At 33.7% G+C, this 24,847-nt stretch overlaps 1 protein-coding gene across 4 annotated transcripts in view; it reads right to left on the reverse strand.

The window, feature by feature from the left end:
* LOC128996355 (epidermal growth factor receptor substrate 15-like 1) overlaps positions 1-24,847 on the reverse strand; it is a 57,734-nt gene that overhangs the window by 14,059 nt on the left and 18,828 nt on the right. For 3 of the 4 annotated variants that reach the window (XM_054421632.1, XM_054421630.1, XM_054421633.1), the window contains 6 exons: positions 22,859-23,034; positions 21,351-21,513; positions 6,450-6,605; positions 5,548-5,637; positions 2,501-2,563; positions 424-621 (listed from right to left, as the gene is read on the reverse strand). In XM_054421632.1, coding sequence (XP_054277607.1) covers positions 424-621; positions 2,501-2,563; positions 5,548-5,637; positions 6,450-6,605; positions 21,351-21,513; positions 22,859-23,034 — 846 coding nt within the window. The remainder of the gene's footprint in view (positions 1-423; positions 622-2,500; positions 2,564-5,547; positions 5,638-6,449; positions 6,606-21,350; positions 21,514-22,858; positions 23,035-24,847) is intronic. The other variant, XM_054421631.1, reaches the window with a different exon arrangement.

A 24,847-nucleotide genomic window follows, 5' to 3' on the forward strand; every position in this document is an offset into this window, starting at 1 on the left:
GTTTTAAAATACTCATACAGTAGAACCCCTGACACCGGCCTTGGTTTTACCGGTCCTTTGTTTATCCGGCCCCTTCTAGGAAGCCAATAACATATGGTAAGCTCAATATAGATTGCTCATGTACGGGATTTGAATCCGCGCATGTAGACCATAATGCTACACACCTCAGTGCAATGCCTTAGCCAACAAAGCTGCCATGCTATTGTCGAGCGAGCGGGTCGATTGCCAGTATAAGCACACAACACTAGCGCTTGTAGTTTAGATTACATGTACAACTTGAGGGCCAGTGGGATAGTAGTACGACTATCTCATGGCAAAATGTCAGAGAGGGGCAAGACCCGTTCGTCACTTCAATGGGTTAACTAAACACAATTCCTTTAGGAGATATGAGGGAGAAATATTTAACACAAGTTGTACTGATACCTGACTAATCTGCAGCTGTGAGTCTTGCAGGTTTTGACTGAGAGTATCTAGTTTCTTCCCAAACTCTTCCTGTTGTTGTTGTAATCTAGATTCCTCCTGTTTCAATCCTTCCAATTCTTGTTTCTTATTTGACAACTCCTCTTCCTGCGCTTTCAAGTTACTTTCCTGTTCTTCAGCTTGTCTTCTCAGGTTGTCCACCTGTTGTTTCAGATTTGGGCATTGTTTTAAAAAGGTTACCAACTTTGCAAACAATAAAAACTACATTTTAGACCATGTGTTTAAAGCAAGAGATTTATCAAACACTTAAAATATAGTCGAGAATAATGACCCCCTTTCACTCGTGTTTTGAACGTTTCCTTTTGCTACACTACAAAGACTAATTATTTTAAAATAAAAATAGACATTAAAATATTTCTTCATTACAATTAGGAACATTTCAAAACTAATATATTTTTTTTTAATTAGGCCTTCTATTCTAATTTATGTTCAAATTGACATAGATTATACAGTTTTGGTTGTTGCAAATTGAAATAGTTGATGAAACCATAACAAAGGAATGTTTGTTTATATCGGCTAAATCCAAAAAAGATGGTTAACATTACTTTTGTACAGCAAACATTAATTTTGCCTAGTAAAGAATTAGTCCAGTAAATATGTCAGAAAATACAGGGTTGCTGAGCAAAAGGTCGGCTGGTTTTGATTTTTGGATATGTTGTTAGTAAGTTATTGGGAATAACATAATATCCAAATTTTCCACCTCGAGGTACCATGGTGCGCCACGGGGCGTGCCACTTGTTAACGAACTAACAAAAATTTGACCATTCCAATGGTTTTTCACTCTATCTCGCGAAGGGTTGGTTTGGTAGAAAGGTTGGTTTTACTGAAAATATTACTTATTAGATTAAAGGAGGATAAATTTGTGACAGTTTAAGCCCAACAAACAGTCTATGGGAGAAAGTATGTGTCAGATTGCTGATACCGTTTATTTTAGCTTGCCTGGACTAAACTGATTTTAGAAATTTTATTTTTAAGATCTGTATTTTAGCTATTATTTACGCTATATACTTAGTGTTGGGCTTAAACTGTCACAAATTTATCCTCTTTTGATTCAATAAAGTAATGTTTTAAGTAAAACCAACCATTCGCGAGATAGAGTGAAAAAACATAGGAATGGTTGAATTTTTTATATTTCGTTAACAAGTGGCATGTCTCGTGATTCGCTTTGGTATCTGTATGTGGAAAACTTGGATTTTATATTATGAGCCCAACACCAACAACCATACATCCAAAAACTAAACTAGGCCTACCCCACCTCTTGCATACCACAATGTCTTATTTTACTGGACTTAATGTAATGACTAATTTTAGCAGGTGGTAAACATATAACGAAAACAGGTTATTTCAGTACCGTAGCAAAAGATGCTATGATTACCTTAAACACGTCAGACAAGGATTCAGATTTTTATTTTTAACGGCATTTACCTGAATGGCTATACAATTAATCTATATAATTGTAGGAAGCAATTTGTCCATAAAGGTTAAGATTCAATAATGAGCATTAGTGTTGCAGACTGTATTGTTTAAATAGAAATTTTAGAAATAACATGTTTAGTATTCATATGGGCAGCAATTAAATTCAAGCTAATTCCGCAAACATTGCTTTCTTATTATTGTCATTCTTAACATGATTATTTTTTTTCTCTGTTCTCTTATTTTGTCTTGTTATATTCTTTCTTATTGTACAAGTCCTTTCAATTGATTATTTATTGTGTGTATTTAATCATTAGTGTGCAACTTTTATCTTGAAAACTTTTATTTTGAGGAAACTATCTTTTCATCAGAACAATGTGGGCCATTCAATATTCTACAAGATCTTCCTTCAAAATTCCTAGAACTTCTTTGTGGTAAATGACTTAACTGTAACAAAATTAATTAACAAAAGCCCTTTTTAAAACCAATCCAAATTCAATATTGGCAACAAATACAGCCCACTTCGTCTCTGGGCATATGCAACACGATCATTTTATTAACATAGGTGTAGATAGGTTCTAATCTGAATCTGTAGCACTTCACTCACCTGAGCTTGTTCTGCGTCCAACTCCATCCGAACATCACTTAGTTCCGACTCAACCAAGACTGTCTAAACATGCACACGGGTGAACAAGCAACTAAGCACATGCTACGTCCGAGTACAAGCAAGTTTACATTGAAATGCAATTAAACTGAATCTGATAGTTTGATACAAATTTATAATTACTTTTTGATTGACTGGGTAGCTGAGTGGTTAGAGTTCTTGTCTTAAAATCTGAAGGTTGCTTGTTCAATTCCAAGTGAGATCGATTCGAGACCTAGATGCCATTTTTTTGTCACTATGCTATAGTTAATAATGCAATCAGATCAAACCAAATTTAGACGAGATGTTGACTTGATGCCGCTATCAGTAATATCTTGAGCAAAAACTCAGAAGCCAGAAGGCCTCCATGCAGATCAAAATTCAGATGGAAGGATTTGCCCAGGATGGATACAGTTTTGAGTAGACGAGGCAAAATACAATTTGGGATACCAGTGGCTACAGTTGTAAGTAGTAGTGGTAATAGTTATCTTTTTTTGAGGACTTGGGGGGAACAAAAGTTGTAATTTACTGTAACTCATATCATTTGATTTTCACGTGACTGGAATATGCATTTGTAATCTGATTAACCATAATATCTGTAAAGATTTAAGTGACAAGAGTTACAGAGAAAATTCTCTTCATCTGAGAAATCTATTATTGTTTTTAGAGATAGGAGAGCCAACAGCTCAAAAGGTGCTTCAAACCACTAACTGAAGGCATTATCACATAGGAGACGGGGTATGAACTCGCATCTCCAGGAGGAACTCCTACGCTAACCACTTGACTTGTATAAACACTAAACATACTGCATTTTTATAAATACAAATTTCTTTTGCTTGTACCCGGAGTAAAAAAAAAAAACACAAACAAAACAAAATTAAATAACTAGACAAAAAGCTCCATTTCCTTACACAAGTTATAAAGCTGTAAACTGTTACATATTAAATTACAACAATCAAATGGTGTGTATTAGAAACTTGAGTTTCAACAGGGTTATTTACATTCACATATTCACAAGTTAATTAATTCCAACGCTTTAGTTGTGCAAACATAAAATCATGAAAATAAAACAAAAAAATGTTTAATTAAAAAAATATATGCCCTAGGTATTTGGGAACAAAATAAAAATAAATAAAGAAAACTTCCAAAAAATCTATACGACACATACAACTTCTGAAATTAAATCTACATAAAATCAAACCAGTATAAAAATGAGATTTTAATACAAAAAGCCCAATCATACTAATCTAGAGTAGGGCTCAAGTTAAGCTGGGTTTTCCTAGTTTTGCATTTGTACCCGTACTTAACACTGTAACATAAACCTTTTTTCAAATCTGCTCTCCCCAAAATCATTTTTCTCAGAGCAGTCAAAAACACATCAAGAAACACAAACTTGAATAAATATTGTATGACCTGGCAGTTGCACTGCATCTTATGACTTTGTCAATGATACTTTTATTATTATTATTATTATTATTATTATTGTTAACGAGATAAAGAACAGGCTTATAGACTTAAATTATTTTAAAACTGTAGATGACGATATAAACGTTATTTCATCATCTAGAAAATGTAGATTTAAATCCTCCAAGACTCAATCATCCTCTTTAAAAGTTTATACGAAATAAGTTGCTTTGTGTTTCTCGCCTTGGGGGTGAGGATTATTAATCTTCGCTCACTTTTTTCTAACAAAAGGTAAAAGCTTTAATGTAATTCACAGTACTGCATGGTTAAAAATTGTGCATTATGGGTACTGCATTGATGGGTTTGCGTTGCAGTATGCAGCAAAAGATGCAGAAACAGGAAAACCCAACTTAAAGCTCATGTACTAGCTAAAATTTGACAAATGCACATACAGCTAGCCAACAACATCTTTGGACATCACAAGTTCAATAAACAACCTATATTGAACAATAACCACTTATCTTGAACCATGTTCAGAGGTGAAATGCAGAACTCAAGTTCATGCATTCATTCTCTCGTAACATTACGATCCATGCTACAGTCAATCTTACCTGATTGCAACAAAATATTAATAAGCTTTATAATATGAAAAAACTTGAAATATTGGTTTTATCCCTCCAACTCTTACCTCATATTTATAGTGAGAAAACTAATGTGCTATTATTGTTGCAAACTATGGTTTTCAATTAGATGTTCAATGCATGAGCAGTAGGCCTACACCATAGTGTTTGTCTCGATTAAGTTTTCAATTCAACAAAAACATCAATCACACGAGACATTTAACGTCCGCACTAGTGAGTACTACGACTATCCGCAGTACTAACCTGATAATTAGACCACTTCGTAAATTAAAAGGCAAAAGTGTGGTTTTGATTCCAGTATAAAAACTTTATGTTCCTTAGTTGACATTGGCTGTATGTGCTATTAATTAACAGTAGGTACTGTCTAAGGAACATGTCAGCCTCAATCAGTAACAAGACTACAAGATTGCGCCACTCATCTTCATTTATACTTGGCTTAAAATACGTACCTCCGCCTGGTCGCCATTTTAATTAAAAGAATTTAATACCAAAATAACTTTAGAATGGCCAAAAATGGTTGGGATTACATATAAAAATATCCCGTCAGGTCACAAGCCTACATCCAAAACATGTACACTGAAGGCAATAGAGGTATTGAATAATCTAACAGGGGGAAAGGTAAAAAAATAGAGATAGTCATACAAACCAGAAAACAGATTATGAAATACAATTACACTCAAAAATAGAAAACCGATAATTTCCAACCAATTCAAATAAAACTTAAATGTAAATTATTGTGAATTTAACATTTGTATTTTATATTATAAAAAATGAGAAAACCGCCCCAAATAGGGTTAACAATCTAGACACATGGTAGCCTACAACATGGCTACAAAGAAGATAAGTTTCGGAGGGATAATCCAATACAACTGTCAGTTACAAATTTTATTTTTAAAATTAGTTTTAGAACATTAGGCCTACATAATATTCATGGTTTTCTAAAAACAAAAATCCATCGACACATACCTGATTTTTTAGATCGTTTAACCTCTTTTGAGCTTCCCCTTTTTGTGTTTCTAACTGTTTTAATGTAGCTGCCAGTGTGTCTAGTTCTCCCTAAAATATTAACATAAAAGATTATATAACTCTGTAACTCTGTAAACAATTGGAAAAATGTTTATTTTTATTTTAAATAATATTATTATAGAAACACAGCTGTTAGTTTTAATTTAATGTTGCTTTGACTAAAGATTCACTTTTTCATCCAAACAGTCTTGCTGTTAATCTGTTGGACAATAAGTCGATGTATTAACAGACTAAAAAGTGTTGTTCATGTGTTGGACCTGAGCTACAGATTTCTTTAAATCTTTAAATGATTGATACAATTTTTGACAAGACTTGTTGATGAACAGGTCCTTGCTTCCTGCCATTTTTTACTTATTGTTCTCATATTTTTATGAACAGATTGGAAAATAAATTCTGATAAAAACACTTTTTCAAATCAGTAATAGTTAAGGTTTTATGTATAACAATACAATACCATTTTATTTTAATTTATAGGATTCACATGGTTATGTGTGTTCTAACCTATAACTTGTTCACAATCAGCTGTCACATTCCTTGATGTTCCTGGATTAGATGCAAAATAAATTCAGGGGGATTAGAAAATGACACTTTTTATCAGGTGTGACTTGTTTTGAGGGGTTGTTATCGAGGTTCCACTGAAGTAATCATCAAAACCAGCTCTCAAATATTCTAAACTTAACAAATACAGAACAAAAGTATATCTTAAAATAATTCAGATTACCAAAATCAGCTGATTTTAGTTGTATAAAACATCATGAGATATAAAATAATATGGACAAAGCAAAGGGCCCAGTAGATTTCTCTATTTATTTTGTAAACAGTGTAACTTGTAAAAAATTTACCTGTAAACTTTTGACCTCGCCATTTTTAATTTTGATGTCCGCTTCCTTCTGAATTATTTCACCTTCCAATATTTGTTTTTCTCGTACTAATTGTTCAATGTCCTTACTTATCATGTCTAGTTCTGGATTAGAATACGGTGTAGTGTTGTTGTTTTCCTGTAACAAAAATACAAGTTATTTTTTATGTCTACATCCTCAGGAGTACATCGCATAATCATAGTCGTCATAATCATATAATCATTATTCAAGAGTACAACATGTTGCACCAGGATGGCGTTATACAATTAAATTATATTGTTAAAACTAACTATATAAAAAGGCTAAATAAAAATACAAAAGTTATAACTTACAACACAGTCAACCAACAAATCCATCTAGGGAATAGACGGGCTTGGATAACATAAAAGTTTTTAGTTGTTTTTAAATTTATTTTTGTCTGTAATTAGTACAATATTAACAGGTAGAAGGATATAAAACTTAATCCCAGCATATGAAGGTTTATTCAAAGAATTTTAAGTTGTGATTAAAAAAACTGATTTTATGTCTGTGACTTATCCCTTAGCTGTGGCATGAACCCAAGGTCTCAAATGTTGGTAAATCATTCTTTACAAACAAGATAAAATCAAACATATATTGGGGCAAAAACAGTAAGAATACCAAGTTTTGAAAATTGTTCTTTAACTGAAGTTGTCCAATCTTGAATGTTTAACATGATGCAAAGTGCTTCTATGAACCGTTTATTTGTTCCAAATTTTCTTGAGAGTTTGTCCCATATAAAATTATGCCAAATGAGATGTGGAAGTGAATAAAAGCAAAGTAAATTGTTTTTAATGTTTCCAAAGGACATAATTTAGACATTTTTCTCAGAGCAAAAATCCCTGATGAAATTTTACGGCCAAGATGTTCAATATGAAGGTTCCAATTTAAATTTTTTGTCCAATACAAGTCCTAGGAATTTAAACTTTTGCAGTTCTCCTAGACATTTCCCTTCCATCAAAAATCTATGTTGAACTTGTTTATTACTCTGATATGTTGAGAAAGATATGCACATTGTCTTATTCATATTAACTAAAAGAATTAAATTGTTTAAAAAAGTATTTACATATGGAAATTGATTATTTGCTTTTGACTCTACTTTTTGATGGGTATTACCAGAAACAAGTAAGCTAATGCCATCAGCATATAGACAGACACCAGCATTATCTAATTTATCTGGCAAACCCTTTGTATAACATATTAACAACAGTGGTCCCAGGATTGATCCTTGTGGCACTCCAAATTTTAAAATTTCCAAAGATGAAGTACTGTAAAATTTGCCTTATTATTGTTTGTGACATTAGTTATTTCTACATATTGTTGTATGTTATTTAAATATGATTTAAACCAATCTAAAGCTCTCCCCTTGATAACCAGACAAAACAAGATATTTACCAGCTTGGAGTGTGATACACTATCAAACGCCTTGCTGAGGTCCATAAAGACCCCAGTAACATTATTTCTCTTATCCACCAAATCTATTACTGATTCAATGAACTGAACATTAGCACTAATCACAGACTTGCCGGATTGAAACCCATGTTGTTCTTTATCTATCAAGTTGTTGCTTTCCAGAAATTCTGTTAATTTTATACACATAGCTTTTTCATAAATCTTAGAAAACGATGGTAGTAAAGAATAAAGATATAGGTCTATAGTTTGAAGGTATAGCGGGGTCTCCCTTTTTAAAAACTGGTTTAATCTTAGAAATTTTTAATTTGTCAGGAAAAATACCTGTAATAAAAGAAGAGTTTACAAGATGACATAAGGGATATTTTAGATAGTCAATTGCTGTTTTAACTATAGGCATGGGGATGTCATCATAACCTCAAGAAAATTTATTTTTAAAAGACAAAACTATTGATTTGATTTATTCTAACGATAGTGGTTGAGGAAGCAAACTTTTATTTGAGTGTCTTAAAAGGGGTATTTGATTAATTTTACCTTTACACAACACTGAATACACAACATGGCATGTTTTAGGTTAATATATAATATTTCTTTGTCTAGGAATAATGACTCTTTGAATAATGAATGACACTTTCTGATTTCATGGATTGCAAACTTAAGCGATAATATGTTTGTTTTGTTATCTATTTAACCTAGATATTGTAATTGGGGTACACTTCCATATCTGTTGGCACAAACAACCGAATGAAAATATTGATCGATAATTATAATTAATAGGTAAGGTTAACCTAACCTGACCTAACTAACCAAACGATATATTGAATTAAACAATCGAATAATCAAAATTACTCATTCGGTTGTTTGTGCCAACAGATATGGAAGTGTACCCTGTAATTGGTTTATTTCTCACTAAATATTTCCTAGCTGGTAAATTAAACCTGGAATTTTATCAAAACACTAAAAAATGTTTCAAAAACACACTAATCACTAAATATATATCAAATATATTCAGCTGTTTATGACTCAAACAACAACAAAAACTTCTTCAAAAACAATATTAGAATAAATAAAATGAAAAACATAACTCTTATCTTAACTCTCCTATTTGTGCAGTTATTTCATTGTACAAAAGGATTGGGAAATTTGAAGTCATTGCGGGAACAATCAAAACACTTGAAGGACAATATTCAAGTTTTCAATCAAGGGAAACAAGGAGCTTCTATGAAATTCACTGCAAAGACTGACTTTCTTTATCCTGGACTTGATAAAAGGAAATTGGACAAAGTGAAAAGATTATGGAAAGCTTATTATGACTGTCAACAGGCTATGTATGAAGCTAGTAGGCGTTTGGTGGTTCCTAAAGCGTTGGCATTCCTCGAAGGTAGTAACACAGTGTAGGTATATCCACTTAACAAAAAGGGGTTTTTTTTTTAAAACAAAACTATTACAATAGTTTAATTGGTACGTAGTTTATTACTTTGATTTCATTATTCTAAAACAAATTTAAATTTAGTTACGAAAAACGTCGATAACTGTCCAAAACATCAATGCAATCAAAAAAATATCGGTCGCTTGTTGCTCATTCTTTTACGTCACGCCTAGGAATAGTCGGTAGACTCTTAGTCGTGTGAACTGGTGTGTCGCCGGGCGGAGGGGAATGCTAGTCAATGTCAATCAGCTAGATGTAAAACCTGCCTAAAGTACAAGCATTGGTACTAGTATAGTAACCCTGGGTCTTGGACCATTCCCTTACAAAAACTTGCCACTGGCCTTGATAAACACTATAAGATTTCAACAACACAATTGTTTAACGAGGTAGAGAATGAGTGAGAAGAGTCACAGCCTTTGTAGAGTTTCAGTGCTTAAAATTAACTTTTACTTTCGAAATATCAGATAATAGAGACTATAGAGTCTTACTATAACTAATTAATATAGATTTATTATTATTACTGTTGACCAAGTTAAATCACATTTTATTATCTATCTATATATTAATAGGCAAGCATGTTTCTTTAAAACCTTTTTTCTCAGCTCGTGTTCATCGTAGGGAAAATCTACGCATACCGTTAGAAAACTATTTTCCTGTAGGTGTGCAGAATCCCTTTATAAATTTAAATAGGCTCAAAGATAAGCACAAAAAATGAGTTTAAAAATTTGAAAATATTAACATGGATCTTATGCGTTGCCATGCTGGTAACGAAAATAACAACGAAATATAAACAGAAAACCAAAACAAATGGAAGAAACTCAAATCACATGTTTTATTTACAGTGTGGGGTGAAAATAGATAAGTGAGTACATTACGTATTTTTGGTCGAGTTTCGACCACTGGACGACCTCTCGTTATTATTATTTTATGGCCAGCATTGGACCACTTAAGTCAATATAATGGTTAGATTCTTTTTAAAGTCTGTCTCTTCTTCTTGTCCGCCCAATACTTCTTCATTCTTTCCGAACGTTGTTTTCTTTCTTCTTCCGAAACCACTCTTCCTTGTCTCTGATTGTTTGCTCCTATTGGCAGGATGATATTTTTGTCTTTGAGTACTGCAAGCGCCTCTGACTTATTTTCCATAATTTATCTTCTAATGATATTTTCAACCTTCTCATGTCCTCCTTAATCTCTGTAATCCACCTAAAGTCACTCTTGCTATTCCACATTTTATAAATAAATTCTAAATTTTATAAATAAAACAAATCACATTTTATAAATAAATTTTTGGTTTTTTTAAACCCAGATAGGCTAATAGTCTATTAGTTTTTATAAATGGTACTCCTTGCTACATCACAGTTGATAGTTTTCAACTTAAGTACAGAGCAAAGCAAATAATCGCATGAACCTGGAGCTATAAGAATGCAAACCCTTCAAGAAGCAAAATGCTTATGGGGAATAGTCAGACTGGAATTTTGCCACCAAAAGAGCTTCATGCGGCCACCGCGCTACTTTATCTCTCTCTCTCTAAGCCGATTGTTTGTCTCACTTTTTCTCACTCAATCAGCTGACTTGGCCGCTCACTCATGATAGTCTACCTAGCGGCCGCCGCAGGAACTATCAAAAATTCAAATATTCCCAGACTGAATTTTTTATATTGCACTTCTTATATTTGTTGTTTTCATTGACTATAAATAGACTGCCAGGGATTATTACTTTATGATTTCTAACAGATTACTATGCATTTTTTAGTTTAACTTGAGTTATTTTGATATTCTCAATAAAACTTACAGTAATAAGCATAACTTGAGTTATTTTGATATTGTCAATAAAACTTACAGTAGTAAGCAAAATTTTAGAATATGTGAATTTTTTTTGTAAATACAAAAGGTAGCCTAGTAGATTAAGCAAACCGGTATAGTTACAAGAACAATGTGGTAAATTTTACTGAAGAACACTATGCAAACTTATGTAGAACTAATATAAAGAATTGCATGAATAGCTGTATTGAAATTGATACCATCGTCAGGTCGTGATAGCAATAAACAACAAGAGTAGGCCAATATTAATCACATTTGTCTGCAACCTGTTACACTAACTACAACATATACCTAGTCAGTCGTACATTAACAGCAGTTTATGGACAGTTATTGTACCTTTTTCAGTCTAATAACTAAAACCAATTTTCGTTACTAGTTCTCCAAAGATTTTACTATTTGAAAATCAACAGTAAAAAATAAAAAAATGTAACACATATTTTCCAAAAAAAATTTTACACCCTTTAAATTTGAATAAAATTTTCCTCTTCAAATTCCTGTACTAAACCATATAGTTTGTTTAGGTTAGAATGTGAAGTGTGTGTGTCACCAAGAGATATTTTCACGCCGACTCAGTGGTTTTATTCACCTGAATACAACATGAACAAAGTGTTTGCAATAACCGATTCCCCAACTATATTCTTGAGAAACGACAGCCTGTATATATATAATGTGGAGGATACTAGAGGAGGCTTGTATATGTGCAGGAAAGGGGATCACTCAGCAAGACCTTATGTTGTAAATATTTTCAGCAAAGAAAGAACCAGGAAGGTAATAAATACAATGATAAATTTTATTATTAAAATAAATAATAAATTATTTCAACTAAAGGTGGTTTTGGGATTTTTATTCCGTTTCTTCTATCATGATTGTACTAATTTAAAGACATTTCACATTTTTTAAAGTCAGTTTAAACTCATAGTAAACCTGTTGTGTTGTAGAATGAAACTAATTCTTGAATTTAATTTACTAAGACAAAATCTAGATTCTTTTAATTGCCCGTTAATATAAAACAAAGATGGGCCTATGACCTCTTGATTTTAATTTAGTAGAAAGTGATCAACCGTACATGGATCTTGGTCTTTAGTAAAATGGATATATTAAAAACAAAATAAAACATGGTATTAATCTAAACTAGTGTACCTGGTGCCAATGTACCAGTTGCGAAGTATTACAGGCGTTAATTTAAATGAATAACAGTCATAATTTCTGATGACTTTAAAAATGTAGATTGAAAGAAAGATTATGGAAATACTCACGATGTACCTAAATAACAGTTCGATATAATCAACATTTCTTGTAAATATCTTATCATTTTTTAAAAGCTGATCTTGTTTTTTAGTGTTTTCTACATGTTTCCCTTTCCTATGTTTCTATAGTTTGCAATTGGATCTTTCAATGATTGCTCAAGAAATGCAGCAAAGTTTTCATTCAGTTTTCTTTTTAGTAAATCAAATTGTCCAGGCTTTCTAGCTTTTTTCCATTGTAATCTTTACGACAACCCAAATTCAAATTGTAAACATTTAATTAATTTCAACCAAGTCATTAGTAAACATTTAATTAATTTCAACTGTCATTAAATGTTTGTAGCACATGTTTCCTTAAATTGCAATTAAAATATTAACAGCAATTAAATTATCCAGCTGATTATAATGTAAACAAATATGCTCTTCATAAGGATAACACGGGAACTATAAAAGCCACTGGGACAGAGCCCAAGGGACTTTAAAAAAAAGTCAAGGTCAGTTTGCAAATCTACACACCTAGACGGACATTTTGGTATATAATATGTGGGAAACAAAAAAGCCTTATTGTTGACAAAGTTTCATGTAGCGTATTAGTTTTATACAATTAAAGGGAAATGCTGAAAAACAGCATCAAGACCAAGAGAAATAACTAGCTTCAACATTAATAACTTTATTGAACTGTTAACAAAGTGAGTGGTCTTTCCATTTGTTGCGATGGAAATCAATGAATATTTACTTCCAAATCAATGAATATTTACTCAATGCTCAGAATGTCCACAGAGCATGGCCTGAGGGGGTGCTATGTTGGCCAGATTAATGGATTCATTTTATTATTTCAGCTGTAAATTCAGTAGTTGTTCTATTTACCCAACAAACAGAAACACAGACACTCATTTAATAAGGAAATCCATTCCATGCATTTTTTATTAATAAATTATATTTTTAAATTGTGTTTGTACAGGTAGTTCCTGAACACAACAAATCTGGTCCACACCCTGCGCCAGACACAGCATTACCTGAGCTGAACGCAACCGTCACTACATCGTGGGCCGAGTGGACCCAGTGTAGCAGATGCGATCACACGGGGAAACGGTATCGCACCGGCATCTGTACTGTGGTGGCTAACAAGTATATGACAGGTTAGCTATTAAATATTAAATGTGTGAGTGGAATTAAGAATGAAGAAATTATAAAACTTGTAAAAGTGGTCCAGACCTCTACAAAGTTGGTGAATGTTCCAAGGATCAAGCCTGACCCTCTCACATTGTCCGAGACCCTAACTGCTACACTAGCAACACACATAACACTGCTAAAAAGTTACATTGCGAAATAGCCTTAGGAGTACTAAATATAAGTTAAAATGGTGTAAATTACCTGGTTTGTCAAGTGATATGTGTGATATTAGTATTACTATAGGCCTAGTTTTGGACAACTAGAGTCCATCTTAAGTGTGACAACAGTTATTTGTGTAACTAGTGGTGAAAGTGGCACTTTGCTGCACACGAGAGCAATGTTTACGAGTGGAATGATCTCGAGTGCAGCATAGGCCTTTTGCACTCGTGTTACACATTATATTTTTCCTACATTCACTATAAAGCATGTAAATAATTAGTCTTTCAAATACTATACAACACGTTTTTAGGTTCAGCTGGCAACACAAATAGGTTCCTTAGAGAAAGTAGTCACCGATCCGTATCACTCCACTATTTTTCCTCGGCAAGAAATGTGCTCCGCGACTTGAGAAAATAGTTCCGTATGTTTTTGTAATTTGAAGTGGTTTCCGCGCCTAATAAATGCTTTAAAGGTATTTTCTTGTTTATTAAGATCGTAAGAATGTATTAAAAACGTTTAAAAGAAAAGTCCAGAAAGTTCAGAAATACCGAAACTATAAACACGAAATGACAGGTTAAATCATAGTTATAATAGTCAATCAGCTGCTCATAGTATAATTATCTTTAAGTGTTGCCAACCTATTTCCAAGCGTACACGGATTACGTGCATAATAGAACCACGCTGTTTTGTGTTGTTTCGTTGGAATCCTGATGTGCGCCAAAGTATAAACCGTATGACAAAGTATATAAATATGCAGCAATTAGCAGCTTTCTGTACTATAAACAGTAGAAGGAACCCATTGTTGGGTGACTGTAGGAAAAAACAATTTCATTCCAGTGACATATTCCACTGTCCTCTTATCTGTAGCAAATACTAGCCAGATTTTTAAAATGTATTTTCTTTTAATGTATTTTTGTCGCGTGGTTGTATTGTGTCTGTTTTTCAATGGTTCTGATTGATCTACCCAATTGGATGAATTACTTTAATATTTTGGTCACACTTAAAGATAGACCTAGTAGGCCGAAACTACAGCAGAAACCAAAACAGGATCGAGCAATCAGCAGGAGGTAATCTCCATTTTAGTTCAAAAATGTACTGACTTTGTTGCAATAGAAAACAAATTACTGGTAAAAAGGTACCACCCAAGGTATGGTATCGAGGAATTCACAATAAAATGTTTTAGTACACAGAAAAAAATCAAAAGGCTGATTTAAGTAAGGTATGCATAAAAAGGACAATATTTATATCGGTTTTTTTTTTTTCCGATTGGGATTGGAAAAATAATATTTATCTTGCAGTTATTTTGTTTAGCAAATGGAAATGTAGATTACAGTCGACTCTTGATAGAAACCCACATGAGAAACTCCATTTAAGAAACATTACAAAATTATTTGACATCAAGTCCTTTTGTCTCTTTTCAGGCTTTAGAACCAAAAGGAAAACATTTTTACCACCTGCTATGGTCAAATCTTTGCATCTCAGCAACCAAACCTTGGCAGACACTTCTACGTGGGTTGAAGGAGAGAACATTAACCGCAACAAAACACCATACCAAATCATATCTTCTATCGAAGCTACTACTGCATACTTCATTGACACGGACAAACACCTAGCCTTGGGAAATGTGGCACAAGCTAAGCCTATCAATGAAACCTTACAGACTTCACAAATAGTTACAAACATAACCATTAAGAAGGATCTAGAACTACTAGACATGTTTGAAGAGGGGATTCCATGTAGAAGTCAACTGCTCTCAGAGTACACCCGCAGGTCAAAGGCAATCTCAGAACGCAACGGTGAGGTTATGGTGGCTTATTGCAAGGTAATTTACCAACTGATGTGTTCCGTTCTGAATATTTTTGTTAAAGCAAGAGCAAGATTAGGATGAATATATTTTGAAAGGCTGAATTTTATACAGAGTATTATTTGTTGAAAACGAATTCTTAAGTATTTTTATCTTGGTGGCAAGCAGTTCTTCCATAAGCAGTGTCTGGTATGTGCTGTTGGAATCCCAAATTGGGACAAAATTAGTTGTGTGTGTGGGGCTGAAGATCAGACAATGATTCATACAGTAAACGATTGCTCTTACAAGCATTACCAGGTGGGTCAGCTCAACTCTACAATCCAGACAAAGTAAACAATAACCAACATAACATTTGTAAAAAAAACTTGAAAAACAATTTCTTTAGGAAAATAAATTACGGAACGTCATTCTATTGTATAAAGTATTCCCCTGAAATCAAGCCCTGCATATACACAACCTAATTCCCTACACAATATTTTGATAGCTCTTGCTCAAGTATTAACTCATTGTTTTTGTTTTCACAGTTGTCATGCCCCAAGAGTGTACTGTTCGTGGTAGTTGACGATCACGGTGAAGTGATAGAAACTGCAAACAACTCCGCAGGTATCTACTCCGTCAAGCAAGGTCTGCCTCGAGAATTTCCCGCTGTAAGCCGAGCTGTACAGTTTGCTGTTTACGGCAAACCTTACAAAATTCAATGTCCGGGGTGAGTCGAATCAAGATAAAAGAATAAATAATAAATTGTTAAAAGAAGTCTGAATTTATAGATATACTTGTTATTTTTATTTATTTGACAAATTGGTACTATATTATGACTATTTCCCAAATGATGTAATTACAAGAACTGTACACAGCCACACACCTGATTAAAAAATCTAATTTGAATATTTTTGGTTAAATACATTTTTTATTTTCCAGGTATGCTTTGATTACTTTTATCTACGTAGTTTGATATAAATGATGACTTCTTCATAAAATTCGGGAATAATATTTGAACTTCTACAAAGACTATTATTTCTTGTTCCGTTTCGACCAGGAGAAGGGATATCATTTGCAGTTTCGTCCATTTCCTTCTTCTCTTACAATGAGTTATTTACCATCCCTCAATAACTACATTTGGTACTAATTTTTCTTTTACTTTTTCTTCCACCTTATTGGAACTTGATTGTCTATTCCACGCTAGTGAACCAGATTTTATATGATTAGTCTTGTTTATTCATCCAAATAATATTATTGATATTCAAATGGTTAGTGCTAATGTAAGTTGGTAGGGTAAACTTTACATTGCATTTTCAATTAAAATAGTTAAATCCAGATTATTAACATTCTTCTTCTTTTGTCTTGTTTTTGGTAAGGATTTACTGCTCCGTTTGATTTAGGATAGGCCTCAATAACATTTTTAATCTGGAACATGGAAGGAAAAGGATTAGGAACATGAAAGGAAGGATTCGTAGATTTAATTATTAGTTTTGATTATTAATACAACAACTTCTGTATCCAATAGTCAATGTTATTAGTTAAACCTGGACATTTTTGACACTCATACAAAGTTCTAAATACCTAGGTTCTTTTTTGAGCCTCTATGTTACTTTTATCTAATGAATTTAAGCTAGCTAAATAAAATAATAGTTTAGCTAAGACACATTTGGTGTAATAAGTAGGAAGTTTGTCTCAAATCGGTAACGTAGGCCTAATACTTTATTTAAATATACGGTTGGTTTGTTGGTTTATCTGGCATAGGTTTAAAATTGTTGTCTAATAATTTTGTAAAATAAGTAAGCTAGTAAACAACCGGTATGCAAAATGTAACTTTACAAATGTATGAACAGTTAAAAAGATTGTTAAATTACAACTGTTTATTACTGACTACTACAGAACCGTGAGGGGATATGAATGTAAAGAAGTACTGTTATAAGTATAAGTCCCATGAGCAATCTAGTAGAATACAATAGTGGTGGGGACTAGTCTCAACCCAACAGTCTGGCTTACGAATGCAAGACTAATAAATAACGCTACTAACTTACAACAGGTATTTGAATGACCATCACCTGAATCAGAAACTTTTCATTTGCACAATACATAAATATCCTTCAACATCAAACCCCTTAGCCAAATGTATTGTACAAAAATATACACTACTAATTCAATTAATCTCCATTGCAACCAACATCAGCACTAACATTAACTAACGCTACGCAAAAACTTGAATGTTTCAGTAACAGAAATGGTGACATACCAATAGAATGGTACGTGGGCAAGAAACTTCTCACCAACTCACTTCTAGAGAATGAAACCAATGGCAGGGTAAAGATTGATGAATACAACAGGATAATAATCCAAAGTTTATTGTACGAAGACAGCAGGGTGTTCTCGTAAGTGACAAATGCTTTATTTTCAGGCAATAACTAATAGGTAGAGGTGTAGGAATAGCTTAGTTCTAGGGATGGTCAAGTCTCGAAATTTCGGGAAATTTTCGGGAAATTTTAAATCTTGTTACACGTTACACGTTATCGAGACAAGAATAAAAAAAAAAAAAAAAAAAATTAAAAAACGCCTGCAGAATGTCAATGCAATACCCGCAATACAGGAGTGTGTTGTAGTTGCGTTTCCTTTGCGAAGGCGTTCTTATTTAATTAATTCTTCAAAAATGTAAATATTACTTTAATTATTTTAATAACATTTGAGAAGTTTTGTTAAGCGTTAGCAGTGTGAGGAATGTTTTATTACTATAAAAAAGTCAAAACAAGTAACTATTTTATAAAAATTAATATTTTCTTTTATGATTTATTTTATTTTAGGATAAGTTGAACTCTATCCTAACTGATATCACTATGTTTCCTAATCGTAGGCATTTTTAATAATTTAGGTGTGATTAATTAAAAAATGTTATGCTGATGTTTTTTTAATAAAAGATAGTAAATATTCTTGCCTATTATCATTATTTTTGTATTTAAACAGTCATCTAACAATGTTACAAAATCAGGTAAAAATTCCGAACGTGCATTTCCCGTTGTGTATGAGAAGGGAAATCCCGTCTCGATCTCGTCTCGAAATTTTATGAGAAATAAAAAATCTCGTCTCGAACTAAAAATCCAATCTCGTCCATCCCTACTTAGTTCGGAACGTACAAGTGCCACGACGGGCAAAATATAATTTTTGAGCTGTTTCACAACGTCCAATATAAAGTATTTGACTGTTGCACAATGTCCAAATCTCACCATGTTCAAAATTACAGTAACTGCAATAAACATAGTATTTCTACAAGCTTTGGACTTCATGGGATTGGTCGTCATGAAACATCACACTTTACACTCTTAAAAAAAGTATCAGTTTCTTATCAGTTGCACCACGTCCAAAGCCGCTGCCACTTATTACACAGCATGACTACACAAAGCTTAGAAATAAGCTTGAGGCTCGAGCTATTTTTTAAAAACTTGATTCAATGCCCAAATCGAAAGCAATAAGCTCAGATGGGCCAAGTAAACAAAAGGGAGCTGGACTCCACAGTAAAAACTAGAATGGTGGCAGTAAACGATCCACACAACGTCCAAGACGGCCATGAAGTGATCAAATTTCAAGAGACCTTTTTTTGTGGGGAGGAGGTAAAAATGCATTCACGCACCTCTGCTCCGCACCTACACGAAAGCGTTTCCCGCACCGGAATCGAAGATCGGTACCCTCTTGGGGTCAAGGACTCAGATGGCCGCCGTCCCGGAAACATCAGGGAACCACTGAGGAGAGTGTCGGTTCTGATATTGCTCATTCAGCAGCAAAAATATCAGGAGACATTAGAATTTTTAAAGTAATGTAGGAGATCAAGAAAGATTTGGTGCTGAAGCTGCTGGCTGGGCCAAAAACTTTCTTAAGATTGAGTTGCTCCTCAGACTAATAGGTAAGGTAATCAGAATATTGTGTGAAATAACACTTTATATGATTTCAGATGTTGGCAAAGAAATGAGCTGGTAGGAACTGTGCGCCTTCTGGTTGAAAAAGAACATTTCATCCTGAATTTTCAAAGTCCAGTGACAGTTATTGGTACACTGGTTATCTTTGCTACATTTGCTTGGGTCTACTACAAGGCATTTACTTTCTCCTAAATATTGTATTTGTAAGATAATACGACATATTATGTTCAGTAATAAAATTACGTAAAACAGTCTAATTATTTCTTTGTAGTGGTTGTTTTTACATTGAAACCTATCTCTGGTTATGATTTTACTGCTTCACAGCTAATTTTTGTAGACCTATTTTGTATACAAATGTAGGTACATAATCATAAATATACCAAAGCAGATATATGTTCAACCTAGAAAAAGGATCTATTTTTAGCTACGGATTATTCTGCGATCCCAATGTTTTCGAGAGAGACATCACACGGTTGTTGTGATCATGGGAACAATACATGGTCATTAAAATACATTGTTATAATGCAACTTTACTGCATTCCTGGCTAATTCAAACAAGGTCGCATCCCAATTAATTTGGATTAGCTGGACTCTTATGTGTTTTGCTTTCACATTGTCACTAGTGTACATGTTGCTCGAATTCGAGCAATTGAAAAGTATTACAGGAGTTATTTCAAAATGAATAACAGTCATATTTACAATGAGTTTAAAAGAGTCAACTCAAAGATTACCGGTGTGTAACTCAGATCATATTTATCTTCGTTATTGATAAACCTAAAGCATTCCGGCCGAACTTCTCCTTCTCAAAGTGCCTCGTTGTACAGGCAATACAGGTCATTGATAGAGGGCCAATTGAGAACGAAAAGTCGTTTTGGGGTAGTGTTAGGGCGCATTTGTAACCTAATAGTTGAGATTGTCTAGGGTCAGGTGCTGACTGTGATGAGTTAAGCCTATTACCATCGATGTATATAACTCCCTTAACGCGCCACTGTTCTGTAGCTGCGGTCGTTATCACGATTACGCCTCTTGTCTATGTTTCGTTGTCGTCGCGTCGGAGGCATTTAAAAGGAAAAACAACAAATAAACAAATTATCGCTAGACAAAACAACGATAAATGCACAAATTTAAGTTACAATCATACTAACTCGATCCGTCATAGCGACACAAAACAACGATAAATACACAAATTTAAGATATAACAACCATACTAATACGATCCGTCTTGGGGGTTATATTTATTTAATTTCAACTAAGTCATTAAAATGTTTGTAGCACATGTTTCCTTAAATTGCAACTAAAATATTAACAGCAATTAAATTATCCAGCTGATTATAATGTAAACAAATATGATCGTCATAAGGATAACATGGGAACTTTAAAAGCTACTGGAGCAGAGCCCACAAGGGACTTTTTCAAAAATGTAAGGTCAGTTTGCAAATCTACACACCTAGACAAACATTTTGGTATATAATATGTGGGGTAAAATCTTAACACAAAAAAGCCTTATTGTTTGCAAAGTTTTATGTAGCGTATTAATAATATAGATAGATTGTATTGTATTGTAAAAAAATATACAGTATTGATGGTTCGTTTTTGTCTGTTTTTATCGGGGAACGGAATCGTCCCATTCCCATTTTTTAGGTTTGATGACAAAATTCACAGCTTATTCAAGGGATTTCTACGGTTGACAAAAAAACATTAATTCATTCACGGTTAAAAGAGTCCCACAGTTTGGATTCTTGGATTTTGGACATTTTTAACTCCATCTCTCCTTGTTTCGATTTTAGCACAATTTGTATAAAAACAATATAAAGTAGAATTTTGGTTGAAAAAAAATTAAATAAAAATGTTCCAACTATTTCAAGAAGACCTGGTTAAATTTAATCGGTAAAGATAAATTCAGTGATAAGACAACACTTACAGGCTGGTTTTCTGCAGATTTCCCCCTCGCACTGGGTGGTATCATCTCAGGTGTAAGGGCTGGTGGAGGATCTTTCCCTTGTAGTTTCTGACTGATAAGCCACATAGCCAGGGCAAACTGTTCCCCATTCAGTTTACCCGTTTGCTTCATGTCACATAGGCCCCTAAAACATGACCATTGAGAATAATAATAAGAATCGTTTATTGCCGTTAAACATGTACATGCAATGGGCAAAGTCGCATTTGAGTTCAAATTCAAATTATCTTTATTTATATTATGTACAAAACGTACAATAAATAGTGTCAAGCTTATAATTACTATGTACAAATACTTAACCTAAACAAAAAATACAGAAAATAAAACTATCTATAGCTGTATACGTTCATAAAAAGTTCATCTATTGAGTAGATGGGTTTTTCTATCAAAAATTCTTAAGTTTTTGTCTAAACTTTTTTTTATCCTTAATATCTTTTATTTCATTTGGTATTAACTTTAAAAACTGTACACCGGCATATGAGGGCTTATTTTTATACATTTCTAAGTTGGGTTTTGGTAGAACTATATTATTTTTGTTCCTAGTGTTGTATTGATGGGTTTCACAATGCGTTTTAAATTTTTCCTGGTTATTTTTTACATGTACGATACATTCCAGTACGTACAAACTAAACACAGTTAATAGTTTCAAATTGACAAAATGTTGCTTTACAGACTCGTTATAATCTAGATTTAACATTATTCTTATTGCCTTTTTCTGTAAAACAAGTATCTTATCTAAATTTTGTTGTTTTGTTGTAAGTTGTTATATTCAAACAGAAGGACAGATCTAAACATAACCCAAATATTCTATAGAGTAATGCAAACCTTGGTATAGTAATTAACCTGACCTTTCTCACATTTTTGATCATGTAATTCTTTTATACATCAATATTTATCTAGGGTTAAAATTACCCAAATTTTATAAAATAATGCGGCTTTTACCATCCTTATAGACCCACATTTGCCTCAATATAAAAACATAAAAACAAAGGATTTTTTTTTTTGTCCTAAGGATGCTAGGCACGAGCCTGGGATTGTTTTTCACATTACTTCAGGCTAGACCTAGGGGTTGCGGCATTATCACTTAGATAAAATCCATTGGTGACTTGGCGGGGATCGAACCCGGGACCTCAGGGACTGAAGTCCTGCGCTCTAATCCCTGATTAAAACAAAGGATTAACAACAAATTAGAAAAGTATTTTTTTCACTTCAACATGGGAACTTTTCCAACAAATATTTGAGTGCATTGTATTTTTCATTAACTTTTCTGGTTTTATAAGCTTTTTTCTGCCTAATCCAATTTCTCTAACTTTCCTAACCATCAGTGAGTTTTGGCCTTTTTCAAAACACTCCTCTATCTTTCCCTATAATTAAACTAATATCCCAAACCTTCCACGTTCGTGGAAACTCTGTTAAATTATGCTGTATTTTTAAATACTAATAGAAATACTGACTACATCGCAAGGTCTTACCATATGTGAGCGAGCACTTGTTGTGGAACGCCTGACTGCAGAAATACATTTTTGATCTCATGTCCCGAGACGAAGCCGTCTTTGTCCACGTCAGCGTGGTGGAACATAACGTCATATCTTTGTCTCTCTTCAGCACTAACTACCCACGGTGCCTGGGGAGCTGGTGGCACGGCTGGCTGCAAGTATAAACACAAGGGAAATAAAATTGTTAACTCTTTTTACTGACCCCAAATGAACTGTTGCTCTGCTTAACTGCTTCCGTCCGAGGAATATAGAGATTGGTTAATCAATCCTGAATTTTAAAACTGTTGGTAAAAACCTTTATGGGGCAGATTCAGCTCTCATCCATATTGCAGCAATAAAATAGAACCGTTTTCATGCAGGTCTAACTTTGTTGACTGCCTGACTTTTCAAGTAAATGGACGAGAAATACATACATAATTATTTACCATAAATGTACTGTAATTTCATAGTGTATTTTTTTCTAAGAAAGTGTTCCTATTAGGCATTATTAGGTTATGTAGGAGACAAATTGATTTTAAGCAATGATTTACTGCAAATAATTGGTCAGCTATGTTACCAAGAAAACCACTTAGGCTATATCTCTAAACAGTCGTCTGTTTTTACAGATCTGTTTGGTTAAACAAGAAAGGCTAGTCTTGTGAGGATTGGTTAAAATAGGGTGAGTCTACTATCCTTTGATGATTAATTTATGAAAGATTAAGGAAAATTACAAAAATGATCGCTGTCCACAGAGCACATATTGTGTGTCTGGCAACATGGCACAACTCCTTAGGCATAATTCACACCGAACGGATGTCGGGCGGAGACGTGGCACGGACGAGGCACAGACGTGGCAGTGACGTGGCGTGTTCAATGCACACCGAAGGGACGGTGAAGGGACGGTACAGTGGCGAGACAACCTGTATGTAGACTAGAAGCTTTGGTTTTTGCTTATTTCTATTAATGTCAATGGTGTTAGTTAATTTCTGTCAACTTAATTAGTACAAACAAGGGAATTGTTCTACTTCCTCACAAAATTTGATATTAAATTCAATGTCGTCTCGCATAGTGAAGAAACAACTCACAATCTACACACAAAAATAACTCTACACAACAAGGTTTGTAAGTACAAGCACACTATACACAAGAAGGTTGGTAAGTACAGTACAATATTTGCAGTCCGAACAACGGGCGCGCTACGGACATGCCACTTCCGATACGCCACGAGGGACGCCAAAGCGACGTGGCGGTGGCGGGAGGGCGGCCGCCCGCGCCACGTCACTTGTGTGTGCATTGACCAATTTGTTTACATGGGGAGGCGAGGAACGGACATATGTCCTCGCCACGTCCGTGCCACGTCTCCGCCCGACGTCCGTTCGGTGTGAATTGGGCCTTAGTTAGACCAAAACAACATGCAATCTTGGTAAATTATTAACATGCTTATAGGTTAAGTAAAGGTTACAGTACCACGAAAAACAAAATTCAAAAAGCATGGAGCATCTCCAACCTGACAAAATAACATAAAACTTTCAATTTCAAAATTGTAAACACTGACAATTCAGATTAGGCTAATTAAGTAATTCCATAATAGTCAACTGTTTCAAAACAGTTGGTACAGGTTGGTTATTTGTTTCATGTTCACTAATAACTTGTGAATATTTTATTTAAATGATTGGCACAACTCTGAATGATGATACCCAGGGATGCAATGAATATACGGACACGATGCCACTATAGATCTGAATTTTGGAACAGTGCGGTTATGAAAAAATTTTTAGTAAGAGAGGACTTAATTAATGTAAGGACATTATTGATCTTTGTATTTTTCAGAGAGTTTACAGCACCTGCTATGGAAACATTTGAGTTTTCTGATACTTTGGACTTGTCATTAAGCAATTTATAGGGATATTTTATGTGTAAATTATAAAACATTTATGCTACAACAGCAATGATAGATAATTCAAACATTTGCTGTGCCACAATTAG

The sequence above is a fragment of the Macrosteles quadrilineatus genome, unplaced genomic scaffold (assembly GCF_028750875.1).
Source record: "Macrosteles quadrilineatus isolate MER2022 unplaced genomic scaffold, UCM_ALF_1.0 Scaffold_6__1_contigs__length_79288215, whole genome shotgun sequence".
In the NCBI taxonomy this organism is placed as follows: Eukaryota; Metazoa; Arthropoda; class Insecta; order Hemiptera; family Cicadellidae; genus Macrosteles; species Macrosteles quadrilineatus.